General features: G+C 36.7%; 1 protein-coding gene across 1 annotated transcript in view; it reads left to right on the top strand.

The window, feature by feature from the left end:
• Positions 1–9,866: 9,866 nt before the first annotated feature.
• The window catches only part of LOC110878604 (protein ZINC INDUCED FACILITATOR-LIKE 1), a 71,247-nt gene continuing 67,700 nt past the window's right edge, over positions 9,867–13,413 (top strand). Inside the window, exons 1-2 of the mRNA XM_035977029.1 lie at positions 9,867–9,933; positions 12,064–12,133. Coding sequence (XP_035832922.1) covers positions 9,867–9,933; positions 12,064–12,133 — 137 coding nt within the window. The remainder of the gene's footprint in view (positions 9,934–12,063; positions 12,134–13,413) is intronic.

Below are 13,413 nucleotides of genomic sequence, written 5' to 3'. Positions count from 1 at the left end.
TGCTGACGTCACCTAGACAGTGACATCTAACAGACTAACAAACTCTAACCAATGATACGTACAAAACACTGATACAATAAATAACTGTCACATAAACACTAACACTGATGTAGCTTTCCACTGTTGTTGCCTAAACACTGATGTAGCAAATCAGTGCTTTCAATAAAGGGTGATCAGGCCTTGAGTCAGCAGTGCTTTGGTCTTCATCAGTACTTGAGTAACAGCAGTTGTTAGGACTTCAGTCTTTATACTTCAGCAGTTCTTTGAATAACAGTTGTTGTTGAGATCAGTACTTAGAGTCATCTGTTGATTGAAACATTGTCATTGGAGAGAATTTAGGACATGCACTGCTTATTGTGATCAAATGTTGAGAACCAATTTTGGCTTTCCATATCATCTGTTCTTCTGGGCTTGATTACATGGGCCAACAATCTCCCCCCTAGAATAGATGATGCCAAAACACTTCTTTATTCTTGATCTTTATTCTCTCATTAGCTTCTCGCTGATTTTCCATTTAAATTGTAATTCAAAGTTCATGGAGTCTTCATCATCCTCATCCCTGCAGAGTTGAAGTTCCTAAAGATCTAGGAGGTCAGCTGCATCCAGACCTAATGCAACCTCCCTTGAAATGTGTTCAACTCTTCAATTGGACTTGAGCTAAGTCAATACATGGGTCTTTCTATCAGACTTCCACTTTAGTATTTTTGAGTACAATGGATTTCTTGGGAGAGACTTTATTTGATGAGAGTTTGGTGATGGAGGTCTGCTTGTCAGCCTTTGCACTGTTTCAGCAAGTTGAGCTTGAAGCTTTAATGAGGCATCATCCAAGCCAAACATGATCTGATCCTTGATGGCCTGTTTCATAATTCCAGCTTCTCTCTGTGCATCTTCCTCATCTATCTGCTTCTGTCGTTTTCTTTGTTCTAAGACATGGGTGCATAAGTCAGATGATGTGAACAGTGTTTTTAGAGAGAGGGCCTGTTGCTTTGGCTCATCAGTGGTTTTGCTTTTGTATACTGGTTTCTTTGGTGCTGTAGGATCTATTTCTCTTAGTTTCTCCAGCTTATCATAGGTAAGATCAATGTACTGCCTAGACCATTTTGATTTGGCCTTTGCTGTTACATATTTAGCTGCAACCAACTCAGCTCTCTTCCTCTTGTATTCTAAAGTGAGTTCAGCACTAGATTTCTTGAACTTGTTCCAGTTTGGTGTAGATCACTTCATCTGAGGATCATTCTTTACTCTTTCAATTCTGTTAACTTCTGCTTTAAGGGCTGTGAGTGGCTAGTCTTTGAATTGTTCTACCTTGGCAGGATAGATTTTGTCTCTCATAATAAGCTCTAAGAGATCTTTCCTCAGCTTCTTTTGCAGATCAGCATTTGGTGGCAAGTTTGACATCTCTTTGCTTAAGTCTCTTGCATAGTCTTCCAGTTTCCTAACCTTACTAAGCCCATGCTGCATTTGACTTGAGATGTTGTTGTCACCTTGCCCTTTACCTTCATGCTTAGCAATGTATTTAGCTTACTTGGCTTTGAGTTTCAGATAATCATCTATGTTCTTTGGAGTTCTGAAACCATGAATGGATGGGAAAGTTCTTTTTGAAGGATTATCCTCTGTATAGAATTGTCTCATTTCTCCTTTTAGTGCATGCAATTCTAGAGGATAATTCACTGCTAATGGAATGGCTCTTGAAGGATCTTCCCCTTCAAGTGTTCTTGGTTGAACAAGTGGGTTTGATGTTGGTGATGGAGGAGGATTGAATGGTTCAGGGTTAGTTTGAATGAAAGGTGAAGATGATAAAGGAGTAGGTGCAGGGATATCATCATCATTCACTTAAAACTTTCTTTTTCTTGTGTAAACATTTTTAGGAGAAGGAGTTTTTGTTGGAGAGTTTGAAATAGGAATGAAGATTGCTTGGGAAGGAAATTGGAAAGTGGTGGATTGACTAACAACTGTTGAAACAACTGGTGCCTCAACCGCTGCTGTCTTAACAACTGTTGAAGTGTCAACATTTGTTGCATTGGTGGATGGCATTGTTGAGGATGGTTTTGTTTTCTGCCTTTTAGAAGGTTGGTTTTGTGGTGGCGGTGTTGGTTTAGGTATTTTTCTTAACTAGCAGTGGTTTTGAGACCAGCAGTGGTTTGTTTTTCAGGTGTTTGGTTTTGTGGTTTTGGTTTTGAGAATGTGGCAAGTGGTGGTTTATTGTGTTTGAAAGATTTCTTCATGTTGGAAGTGCCAAGATCCTTTGTTTTGATTTCCCAATCCTTCATTGCCTTTTGTTCCTTCTTCCATTGCATTTCCTTCGTTTCATTCTGATTTTGGACAGTCTTTTTGTTTGTAGCCACTTCATCTGCTTGAATGTTAGGGTTTCATCAATTCCCTTTTTCTTTTCTTTGGAAGATGTTTCATCAGTGGTTGTAGAAGACTTCTTCTCAGACTCTGGCTTTTGAGTTGGCTTTTGCCTTGGAGTAGGTCTGCTAAACTTCTTCATATCATGTTTCTCCCCCTTTTTGGCATCATCTTGATCATCATCATCTCTGTAGATAGGTGCAGGGGCAATGCCAGTCATTTTTGTCAAGGCCTCTTTGATAGCCTTGATTTTAGCCTGAGTATCTTTGTACCTTGCATCAACCATATTTCTGATCAGTGCCATTTGATTATTGTGTTGAATTTCTATAAGTTCGCTTTGAGCAGTGATAATGGGTTGAACTGAATTCCAGAGCTCTTGGGATAATTGTTGATGTGTGGGCTGACTTTTGGAGGCTTCTACCAAAGTTTGGATTGATTGATTCATGGTGAGAACAGTACTTTTAATGGAAAATAACCTCCCCGTCAAATCTTGATATTTTAAACCATCACCCAAATGAATGGGATCATCTGATTTCCTACGAGTGGTAGTTGTATCAGCTGTTGAACCAGGAGGAGTCTCCAATGGTTCATTAACTGATGCCCCTTTTTCTTGTTACTAGGGACTTCCCTATGCAGTGGTTACCTTGGAAATCTCACCAGTGGTTAACTTGAACACACCAATGGATACCTTGATAGCATCAGTAGTGGTTGCCTTCAAGGGAGTCTTACTTATGAAACTACTGTCCAGATGTAGATCAGTGGATCCAACATCTGTAGTAGCTGCTCCACTTGACTGTCCTATGCTTTGATACCAATTGTTAGGATGTGTAGTGGAAATGAAAAGTAAACTTTAAAACATAATCATAGTAGAATAGTTTTCAGCAAACATGATTTCATAGTCGAAAGATTGTATCAATTACAAAGATCAACTATGCATGCATGCAACACTAAACTCCCCTTGAGCCTGAGCTCACAGTTAGTTCGTACAAGATTATGGTGAAAAAGAGCTAATAGAACAGTACATGTACTGTTCTATTTATAGTACAATCCTAACCACTGAGCATCTAATGCTGACGTCACCTAGACAGTGACATCTAACAGACTGACAACCTCTAACCACTGATACATACAAAACACTGATACAATAAACAACTGTCACATAAACACTGATGTAGCTTTCCACTGTTGTTGCCTAAACACTGATGTAGCAGCTCAGTGCTTTTAATAAAGGGTGATCAGGCCTTGAGTCAGCAGTGCTTTGGTCTTCATCAGTACTTGAGTAACAGCAGTTGTTAAGACTTCAGTCTTTATACTTCAGCAATTCTTTGAATAACAGTTGTTGTGGAGATCAGTACTTAGAGTCATTTGCTGATAAAAACACTGTCATTGGAGAGAATTTAGGACATGTATTACTTATTGTGATCAACTGTTGAGAACCAATTTTGGCTTTCCATATCATCTGTTCTTCTTGGCTTGATTACATGAGCCAACAATAGTGAACTATTGGATTTCTCAGAATAGCTAGTTATGACCCAACTCTTCTAGAAATCTCTGTCTTTGACTTGTTAACTGGTCTTTGGGTCTTCAGCCTTTGACTTTGGTTGACTTGATTGTTGACTAGCTCTTTTGATAACCAACACTTGTTCTCTACATTCTTTGAAGGCGGTAGTTTAATGTAACAGGGGTTGGGGCAGCTATTTTGTAAAGCTTTCAAGTGGGGAGAGACTGCAGGACTTGAAGATTATATTTTAACTTAGTAACCACAATTGTTACCTCAACATTGCCTATGAGTAGTAACTTAGTTGTTACTGATCACACTTAAATGCTATTGCATCTTAGTTGATACTGACAGGTAGGGGTAAACGAGCCAAGTGGCTCGCTAGCTGCTCAAGATCGGCTCGAGAAGAAGCGCGAAACGAGCCAAGCCTTATCGAGCCTGTGCTGAGCTTGAGCCTAAAATAAATCTCATTTATTTATCAAGCCCGCGCCTACCATGTGAAGCTCATCAGGCTCGTTGTGTCTTATCGAGCCTTAGTGTAATAATAGTTTTTATTAATATTTAATAATATTTACACCTTATTTAAAGTTGTCTAGTAAATGAATTGAGCCAATGTTAATTATTCCATATATAAATAACCAACTTTTTAGTGCATCATCACTTGTAACTTGTGCTTTGTGAGTTTTTAAAAAAAAATACTTGATTTTTACTTTTAACCCAAAGGTTTTTAGCTTTTGTAATTTTAACCTTACATAATTTGTTTTTCTAACTTTAACCCAAAACTAAACTTGATTTTTTTACTTTTAACACAAAGGTTTTTAGCTTTTGCAATTTTAACCTTACATAATTTGTGTTTTTAACTTTAACCCAAAACTTTTCATTATTTGCAATTTAACTTCACAACTTTTGTCACTTATACTTTTCATCTTTGGCAAATTTTCGTTTTACGTATAGTTCTAATTTTTTCGACTTAATACAACACAACGTACGAGTGTGGTTCGATTTTTTTATGTTTTGTTTCAAATTTTGCAAGTTAACATGACGCAACGTGCATGTGTGGTTCAATGTTTTTTACCTCTATTTTTTAATGTTTGACGGGTTCGTCGCAACACGTAGATCCTAGGTCGAGTCAGTGTTGGTGGTCGATGACGGTTGTGTGACATTAGTACTATTTGACACTGTTTTACGCCCTGCCACAATGCGGGGTGTGCTTTTGGGGGTTTCTAAAGAAAGCAGATCCTAGGTCGAGTCAGTGTTGGTGGTCGATAACGGTTGTGTGACATTAGTACTATTTGACACCGTTTTACGCCCCGCCACAACGCGGGGTGTGTTTTGGGGGGTTTTCTAAAGAAAAAATGGTTATGCATATGGTTGTCGTGACCATGGCTTTGGGGGTTTCCAAAAAAAAAAACAAATTGATTTTTTTTACTTTTCACCAAAAAGTATTTCATAAATTATGTTTAACCCAAAACTATTGTGTTTTTTACTTTTAACGCAAAACTTTTTATCTTTTGCAATCTATCCTCGCACCTTTTTTTACTTTCAACTTTGTTCCTTTATAGTTTTTATTTTCCGCAAATTTTTTGTTTTATGCGTGGTTCTAAATTTTTTGACTCAACACATCGTAACGTGCGCCTTTGGTTTAACGTTTTTACGTTTCGTTCTAAATTTTTGCGAGTTAACACGACGCAACGTGTGTGGGTGAACGTTTTTACATCGTCTATTTTTTTCCCGTTTGACAGGTTTAACATAACGTGTGGATCCTAAATCGACTTTATAACTAAAGAATCCCCGCCGCATTGCGGCGGGTTCCAATTCTAGTTAAACTTATTTAGAAGCCGAGCCCAAACCTAAAAATAAGTTTGTTTAGTAAACGAGCTCGAGCCCAAGCTCCACTTATCGAGCTCGCTCGCGAGCCTAAACGAGTCTATTATTTATATTTAATATATTAATTAATACATGATAAATGAGTTGAGCCCAAGCCAAGTTCGAGCTTGAGAAACTAGCAACGAACCGATATCGAGCTTTTGAAAACAAAGCTCGAATCAAGCCGAGCTTAAGCTCAAGCTCGTGTAAGTTAATCGAGCCCGAGCTCCTCGAGCTCTATTGAGCTCGGGCTCGGCTTGGCTCATTTTCACCCCTATTAACAAGGCCGGCTATGGGGGTGGGCGACTCGCACCCCCATCCGAGGCCCCTTTTTCCTGGTCCCCTAAAGTTTTATATATATATATATATATTTAAAATACGAAAACAAAAATTTTATTGTCTTATTGGGCCCTCTAAAAATTAGAACTTTAAAACTTATTGGGTTATTTATAATTTAACTAAAATTTTATAACTTATTTTGGGTCCAAATAAACTTATTGACAATCAAAACTTAGCTAGTCATATATAATCTATAATAATCTAAATAATGATAAAACAAATAAATCAAAACAGAAAAAGAAAGAAAACATAGAACCACAATAGTTTATACCAAGCCACTAGTCGATCATTGGCTCTGTCCTCCGACAACCAACGCACCACCACAACCCACCATCAATCATGGAACCGTTGATTCCATGAAGCTTCACGAATCATTGGTTAGCTATTACAATATGTCATTCTCTTATTTTAATACTATATTTTTTTTATGTTTTTGCTATAACGTTAATATCTATTTGAAAAGTTACTTTATATAACTCGTTAGACCTAAGGGAATTTTTTTGGCTCATGCTAGGCACTTAAATCCTCAAAGACGGCTACGGATCCTAAAGCACTGTAACTATCGCTGGACCTAAGGGAATTTTTTTGTTATAATAGTCTTGATCGAGCATGTACTTCAACCTCCTAATTTTTACAATGTTTATTAGACCATGTGTAGTGGTTTGGGTGAATAATGCCTTTACCCTAGGGCGTTTTCCGCCATGTGGCAGTACAGTCAGCAAGGGGCATTATTGGGCGTTTTTCTAAAATGGGTGTAGCGGAGATGTGGGCATTATGTTAAAGGGTGTAAAGAATTAAATAAAAATAAAAAAAAACCAACAAAAAAACCTATTTGATTAAAAAAGGGAATATTAAATGCTATTGGCCAAACACAAATGTTAAGAGCGTGATTTAAAACACGCCAAGGGAATTTTTTTGACAAAAAACGCAGAATAACGCCTAGGGGGTGGGTGCCGGGCGTGATTGGCGGGAGAAAATGCCCAATAACGCAGAATAACGACAGTCATTTTACATGTGATTCTTTAGTAATATTATTATTTTATTATCTTAAATATCCCATTTATTAAAGGGATAAAAGATGAAGAACGCCCGTTTAAGACATACATAAATAAAATTTAGAGTTAAATGCCATTTTAGTTCCTGTGGTTCCAAAGGTTTGAAACGTTGTCATTTTAGTCCAGATAGTTTCAAACGTTGCCATTTTAGTCCACTGGGTTAACTCCATCCAGTTTTTCTAAGTTAACAGAATTACAATAAAATTGTAACACCTCAATCGAATACGGAAGCATTGGGGAATTACTATGCTAGATAGTTTAAAAGCACATGGAACTAAAGTTTAAATTTTAAATTAAAATTGAATTATCCAATACAAAAGAAATAGACAGACTGTTCACATAAAATCAATTCAAATTTTAAACTAAATCATGCGGCATCCTATGTGATCAGATATCTTGTAAGCATCTTAATGGATTATTTCAAATCGTTTTATTGATAACGGGTCGGTTACAAGCACCATGGAAACTGAAAATATAAATAATAAAGAAAAAAATGTAATGTTATTATAAAAATCATCAAAATGCCCTTCTAGTTAAAAAAAATGGATAGAGTTAATCCAGTGGGCAAAAATAAGAATGTTTAAAACTATTTAGACTAAAATGGCAATATTTAAAACCTTTGTGCTAAATTTGTAAAATGACTTGAACCAGAAGGACTAAAATCACATTTAACTCTAAATAAAAAAAAAAGGCAAAAGTATCTTGTCTGAAGAGATGATTGTCTGTTTTTCAAATTCCAAAAGTTAAGATCCTCATCAGTAGGGCTGTAAAACGAACCGAACGTTCAGCGAACAGTTCGTGAACTGTTTGGCGGGAAGTTCGTTTACTGTTCGTTCGTTTAATAAATGAACGAACACGAACAAGAAATTTTGTTCAATTAGTTAAATGAACGAACATGAACAAAGCTCTCGTTCGTTCAATTGTGTTCGTGAACGCTCGGTAATGTGTTCGTAAACATTCGTTCATGTTCGTTTGTTTATGTTGATCATGAGTTTTTTTTTGTACTTTTACTAATTTTGTCTAAAATTTTTATTTTCTTTAACTTTTATTTATTTTGTCATCCTAAAAGTTAAAATAGAAAACATGATTCCCACCGTGCTTTTGCATCGTTCCCCTATCCTTTCTCAATATTCACATTAACAAACACTATCAACCTCCGTTCCACTATTATTGCTTCAAGTTCCAGCGTTTATTCCTCCGCCATCCACCTACTAGACTACGTCGTTTTCGTCGATTTTATTTGTGTTTTGTTCGTGAACCGTTCGTGAACACGTTCATTTCCTTAATGAACGAACACGAACATAAAATCTCGTTCAGTAAATGTTCATGAACGTTCGTGAAGAAATTTATCTCCTTAGCGAACAAACACGAATAAGGGCTTGTTCGTGTTCGTTCAGTTCGTTTACAGTCCTACTCATCAGTCTAACAAGCAAACGGTGCGTGTATATCGCTGTCCTTCCTTTAAATATTGTTTGATGGGAAAAAATATTGTTTCGTGAACGTCTTCAAAGTCAACAACTTACAACACCATCATTATTTGAGCTTGTAGGTCCGTCAAACCACCTTTAAAAGTCTTATCCTTTGCAAGAATTGCAAAAAAAAAAAAAAAAAAAAAAAAAAAAGGTGTGAGAGTAACGTGCCAGTTATATAAATACCGATCTTTTCTATAGAAAATTAGGAAGTTTAGATTTTATATTTAAGAGTTCTTACTATTTACACTTGAAATGTAAACATTTTTTTTTATTTAAATGTGTGTAATCAACCCGAGATCCAATTGTTTATTTCATGACACTAATAAATAATAAAATTCAACATTCATTCCCCTCATGTATTCAACATTTCATGACACCAATTGTTTAATTTTTTTATAACGAAAACATAGGGCTTAAATGTTTGTTTTTTAATTTTTTAAAGAGAACCTATAGAGACGACATATCGTCTCTATAGGGTTAAAAAAATATTACAAATAAACATTTCTTTTATTTAGTAAATATTTCTTTTATTTAGTAAATATTAAGTTTGATTTTTAATTTTGTTTTTGCACAAACTTGTAGGGACGACATGTCGTCTCTAAAAACTAATCTATAGCAACGACACCTATAGAGACGACTCTTGTAGACTATAGGGACGAGGCTGTAGAAACAAATTTTATAGAAACGATATGTCGTCTCTATAGGTGAAAAAGACCTATAGAGACAACATGTCCTTTCTATAGGCTGAAAAAATATCCTCTCTATAAGATTTTTTTTCTTGTAGTGTTTGTTGGAAATCATGTTCAAGAATCAATAAACACAAGCTATATATGAAATGCTCTCGGTCTCAATCTTGGCTCAGGAACTCCCCGATCCTTTTTTTTCTGCTTGGAAGAATTGATATAAATTTGTAATAATGTAATTGTGTTGTGGGCGCTCGATTTTCGGACTGGTTCTGTTTTAATGAAGTTTACCACTAAAAAAAGTATCGCGATAGGTTCTTAAAAAAAAATACATGTGTATGATATCACATCCGTTCTTTTCATATGCTTGCCAGATCGACCATGACACTTAAAAAGAGATCCGAAACCGATCTCAGAGGAGGACCGGTTTGTCATACTCATTCTAAAAGGACCAAAGTTGTGATAATATGCAGACAAAAACTGAAAATCTAGCAATAATTCAGGGACCACTAATCACTATAGTGCTTTACTCTTAGTATATTATTTAAGGACTCTCTCTCTATCCAAACTTAGTGTCTTCTCCTCCAACGTTTGTTGTTTAAAGATGGCAATCAACGATGAGCTTTTCGAGCAAGAATACCATGAGAATTGCCCAGGTTGTAAAGTGGATCGTAGAAAACGAAACCGGGTTACCTATTAAGGCTACAAGGTATGGTGATGGTCCTCCAAGGGAGGATGATCCGCCACGTAGGCGCCACGTTATAGTCCTCCCAAGGATGCTCCATCTCCCAAAAGTAGAGGGTACGGGAGGATGGTCCTAGTCATAGTCCTCCCCACCATTTTTATGTTTTTTTTTTAATCTTCTACTTTTTTAACATTTAACAAATAAACAAAATCAATATTTTCATTAATATTTAAAAATATTACATAAACTTAAAAAAAAAACATAAACTTAAAAAAAATTAAACTTAAAAAAACATAAACTTAAACAAATCCTAATATATTAAAATAAACTACTAGTCTTCGTCTTCCATGTCGTCGGGTTCGTTTTGAGCGTTGTTCCAAATGTACTCAACTAAGTCCGTTTGTAGAAGTCCGTTTGTAGGTTATGATGTGTGTACTCGTTACGTAGAGCGAACATGTTCAAGTCTTGTTGTTCCCCACTAACTAACTGGAACAGAATTTCAAGTAGACGCGTTTTCGTCGTACTCGCATATCGCTCTACCTTCGTCTTCAATGATCATGTTATGAAGGATGATACAAGCGTACATAATGTTTCGTAACCGCTTTGGTGTAGCCGAACGTGCTGGATGTTCAATGATTTGCCATTTTTTTTTTGTAGAACACCAAAAGCCTGTTCAATATCTTTTCTCGCACCCTCTTGATACTTCGCAAACTTTTTTCTTTTTTCGTCTGTCGGGTGCGGAATAGTTTTAAAGATTGTCGAGTACGTCGGGTATATTCCATCGGCTAGGTAGTAACCTCGCCTGTATTCCACCCCCGAAACCGTAAAGCTTGTGTCTGGACCTGTACCCGCCACTACATCCTCAAATATCTATGACAGGTATATGATGTTAAGGTCATTGAGCGAACCAGGTAGACCAAAAAAAGCATGCCAGATCCAGAGATCCTATGATGCAACAGCCTCTTGAATAATAGTCGGATGTCCATGATCTCCCCTAGTATACTGACCTTGCCAGGCAACTGGGCAGTTATGCCACGGCCAGTGCATGCAATCAATGCTCCCGAGCATTCCTGGGAAACCATGTCTCTGTTCGTGTGCTTGATATAATTTTTGAACGTCGTTTGCGTTCGGTTTCCGCAGGTATCGCTTGCTGTACAATTTGACAACCCATTGGCAAAACTTATGCAAACATAGACGTGCGGTTCTATCAGACATCCTTATATACTCGTCTAATGCATCGGGTGCGTAACCGTATGCCAGTTGGCGAATGGCCGACGTACATTTTTGTAAATTACTGAAACCCCTTTGCCCCCTAGCATCGTTTCGCAGTGTAAAAAATGGATCAGACTGGGCCATGTCGCCTGCAATACGTAAAAACAGCGGACGACTCATGCGGAAACGACGTCGAAAAATATCGGCCGGGTAGACGGGTTCGTCAGCAAAATAATCGGCTACTTGTTTAACGTGGCCGGCTATAAATTTAAAACGAAACATAAGTGAAATTAATTATAAAGTATATTTTCAAATCTATATAAAACATAAGGAAAAAAAGTAAAATACCTTCTTGGTCTCGGTTAAATTTTGCTCGTCTAGATAGCCGTTGGGACGACGCTTCATCACCCGCCATGAAGACCTGAGCCGCGTTCATAATCATGTTATGCAAAATAGCATCTTCTTCCGAAGATGATGAATACCCCGTAGACGAAGATGATGAAGATATGGAAGAAATTGAAGAAATGGAAGAAGGTGAAGCCATGATAATTTTTGAGAGAGAGCTGATGTTGTAGTGGGTAAAAATGGTATAAAAATAGATGATTTTTTATTAAAAGGGAAGAGGGGTTATAAAATGTGAGAGAGATATGAGATTGTAGTGGGTGAAAAGTTGTGAAAAAAGGTGTAAAAGATGTGAGTATTTATAAAAGTGGGAGTGAATTTGGTGATTTTTTGAATTATAACCGTTGGAAATAATTAATTAAATGTGAAATTAATTTTTTTTTAAATAACGGCTACTTTTTGAGTTGGGCCCCACAATTTGGTCGGTCGCAAACGACGAGAAAAAGACGAAGACGACAGGACGGCAGGGGGCGGTGTGGTAAGCCGGCCGTCACCGGATGAGGATGGACGCTGCGACGGTTCCATATCGTCCAACCTAAAGAGCTCATTATTATATGGGTCGTGGTGTTATGGTGAGTATATTGCTTATTCTATAACTTAATTATCTTTATTTCGTCATCCAATTACTATATTACTGCTTATTTATATTTGGTGAATTGACCTGTAATAATCTCATCTAGATCTTATTGCCCATTAGTAATCCCACCTCAGAATATTTCCCCCACCAGTCTCATCTTTCATATATTTTTCCTACAATGGTCCCCTATTAAAAAAACTTAACAGAGTTAAGTTTTTTTTTCCAAATCACAAACAGATTCTTTAGGGCTTTTGATCAGAACGATGATACGAGTCCATTGATCTTTAAACAGAAAAAATAATAAAAAGCTATATATTATCCTATATCTTAAAGGAGAAAGTAACCCCCAAATTTTGTAACCTATGGCATAAAGCACTAAAAGTTACCACCTCCACTGCCATGAACAATATTATGAGCCACCACCATACAAAACCACATGTCACGTATTCAAACTATGATCATTACATTAGAGTGGGACTTAGCTTTTAAGGGACGGGAGGTGCACCCGCCCCTCTCCCCCAATGTTTCGGTTAGAAGTGTAATATTTCTGATTTTTCAAATTTGATTTCGTGTAGTTAACGCAACACATAACGCTTGGATCAAATCGCAATGCTTATGTAGGTTACATTAAGTTCAATCGAATACGTCGAAACACGTGTTTTCGTGTGGTTAACGCGACACATAATGCTTGGACTAATCCATTCGATGTTTACGACGCCGCAACGCTCCCAGGCATTATTACTAGTTATTATAAAAATAAAGTTACTATTCATTATATATAGATATATGATGGTATAAAAAAAAGGTGAAAAGAACAATTTATTACATTTGAAGCATACATTCTTGAATGTAATTCCATGTAATCCCATTGATGGCTTCATATCTGACATTTGTTTCCATTTTTCCTTCCCAGTACTTCCAATATCATCTCTTTATCCGTATATCTATTTCATGGTACATGTGTTCACTTATGTCTTTGCTTTCTTTCCCAATTTCCAATTTTTGACTTTTGGGATTCTTTATCTTGATTTTGGTTGTAGGTAAGGGATTTTAACATTGCAGAGAAAGAAGAGGACACTAGTTATTATGCAGGCTTTGTTGGTAAGCTGTTTTTTCATGATTTGTTCCATTAATGGTTGCCACATTGGGTAATCGGTCAAAACAGATACAAATCAAAATGAGTATTGATTGTACGGGTGGGTTAGGTTGAATTGACCCCAAACACTTTTTGTCTATAATCTTTTAATTCGTCATAACTACTTAGCGCCAAATCTT

The sequence above is a fragment of the Helianthus annuus genome, chromosome 9, assembly GCF_002127325.2.
Source record: "Helianthus annuus cultivar XRQ/B chromosome 9, HanXRQr2.0-SUNRISE, whole genome shotgun sequence".
NCBI classification, from domain to species: domain Eukaryota; kingdom Viridiplantae; phylum Streptophyta; class Magnoliopsida; order Asterales; family Asteraceae; genus Helianthus; species Helianthus annuus.
The sequence above is the reverse complement of the archived record's forward strand: the minus strand, read 5'-3'. Positions and strand labels throughout refer to the sequence as shown.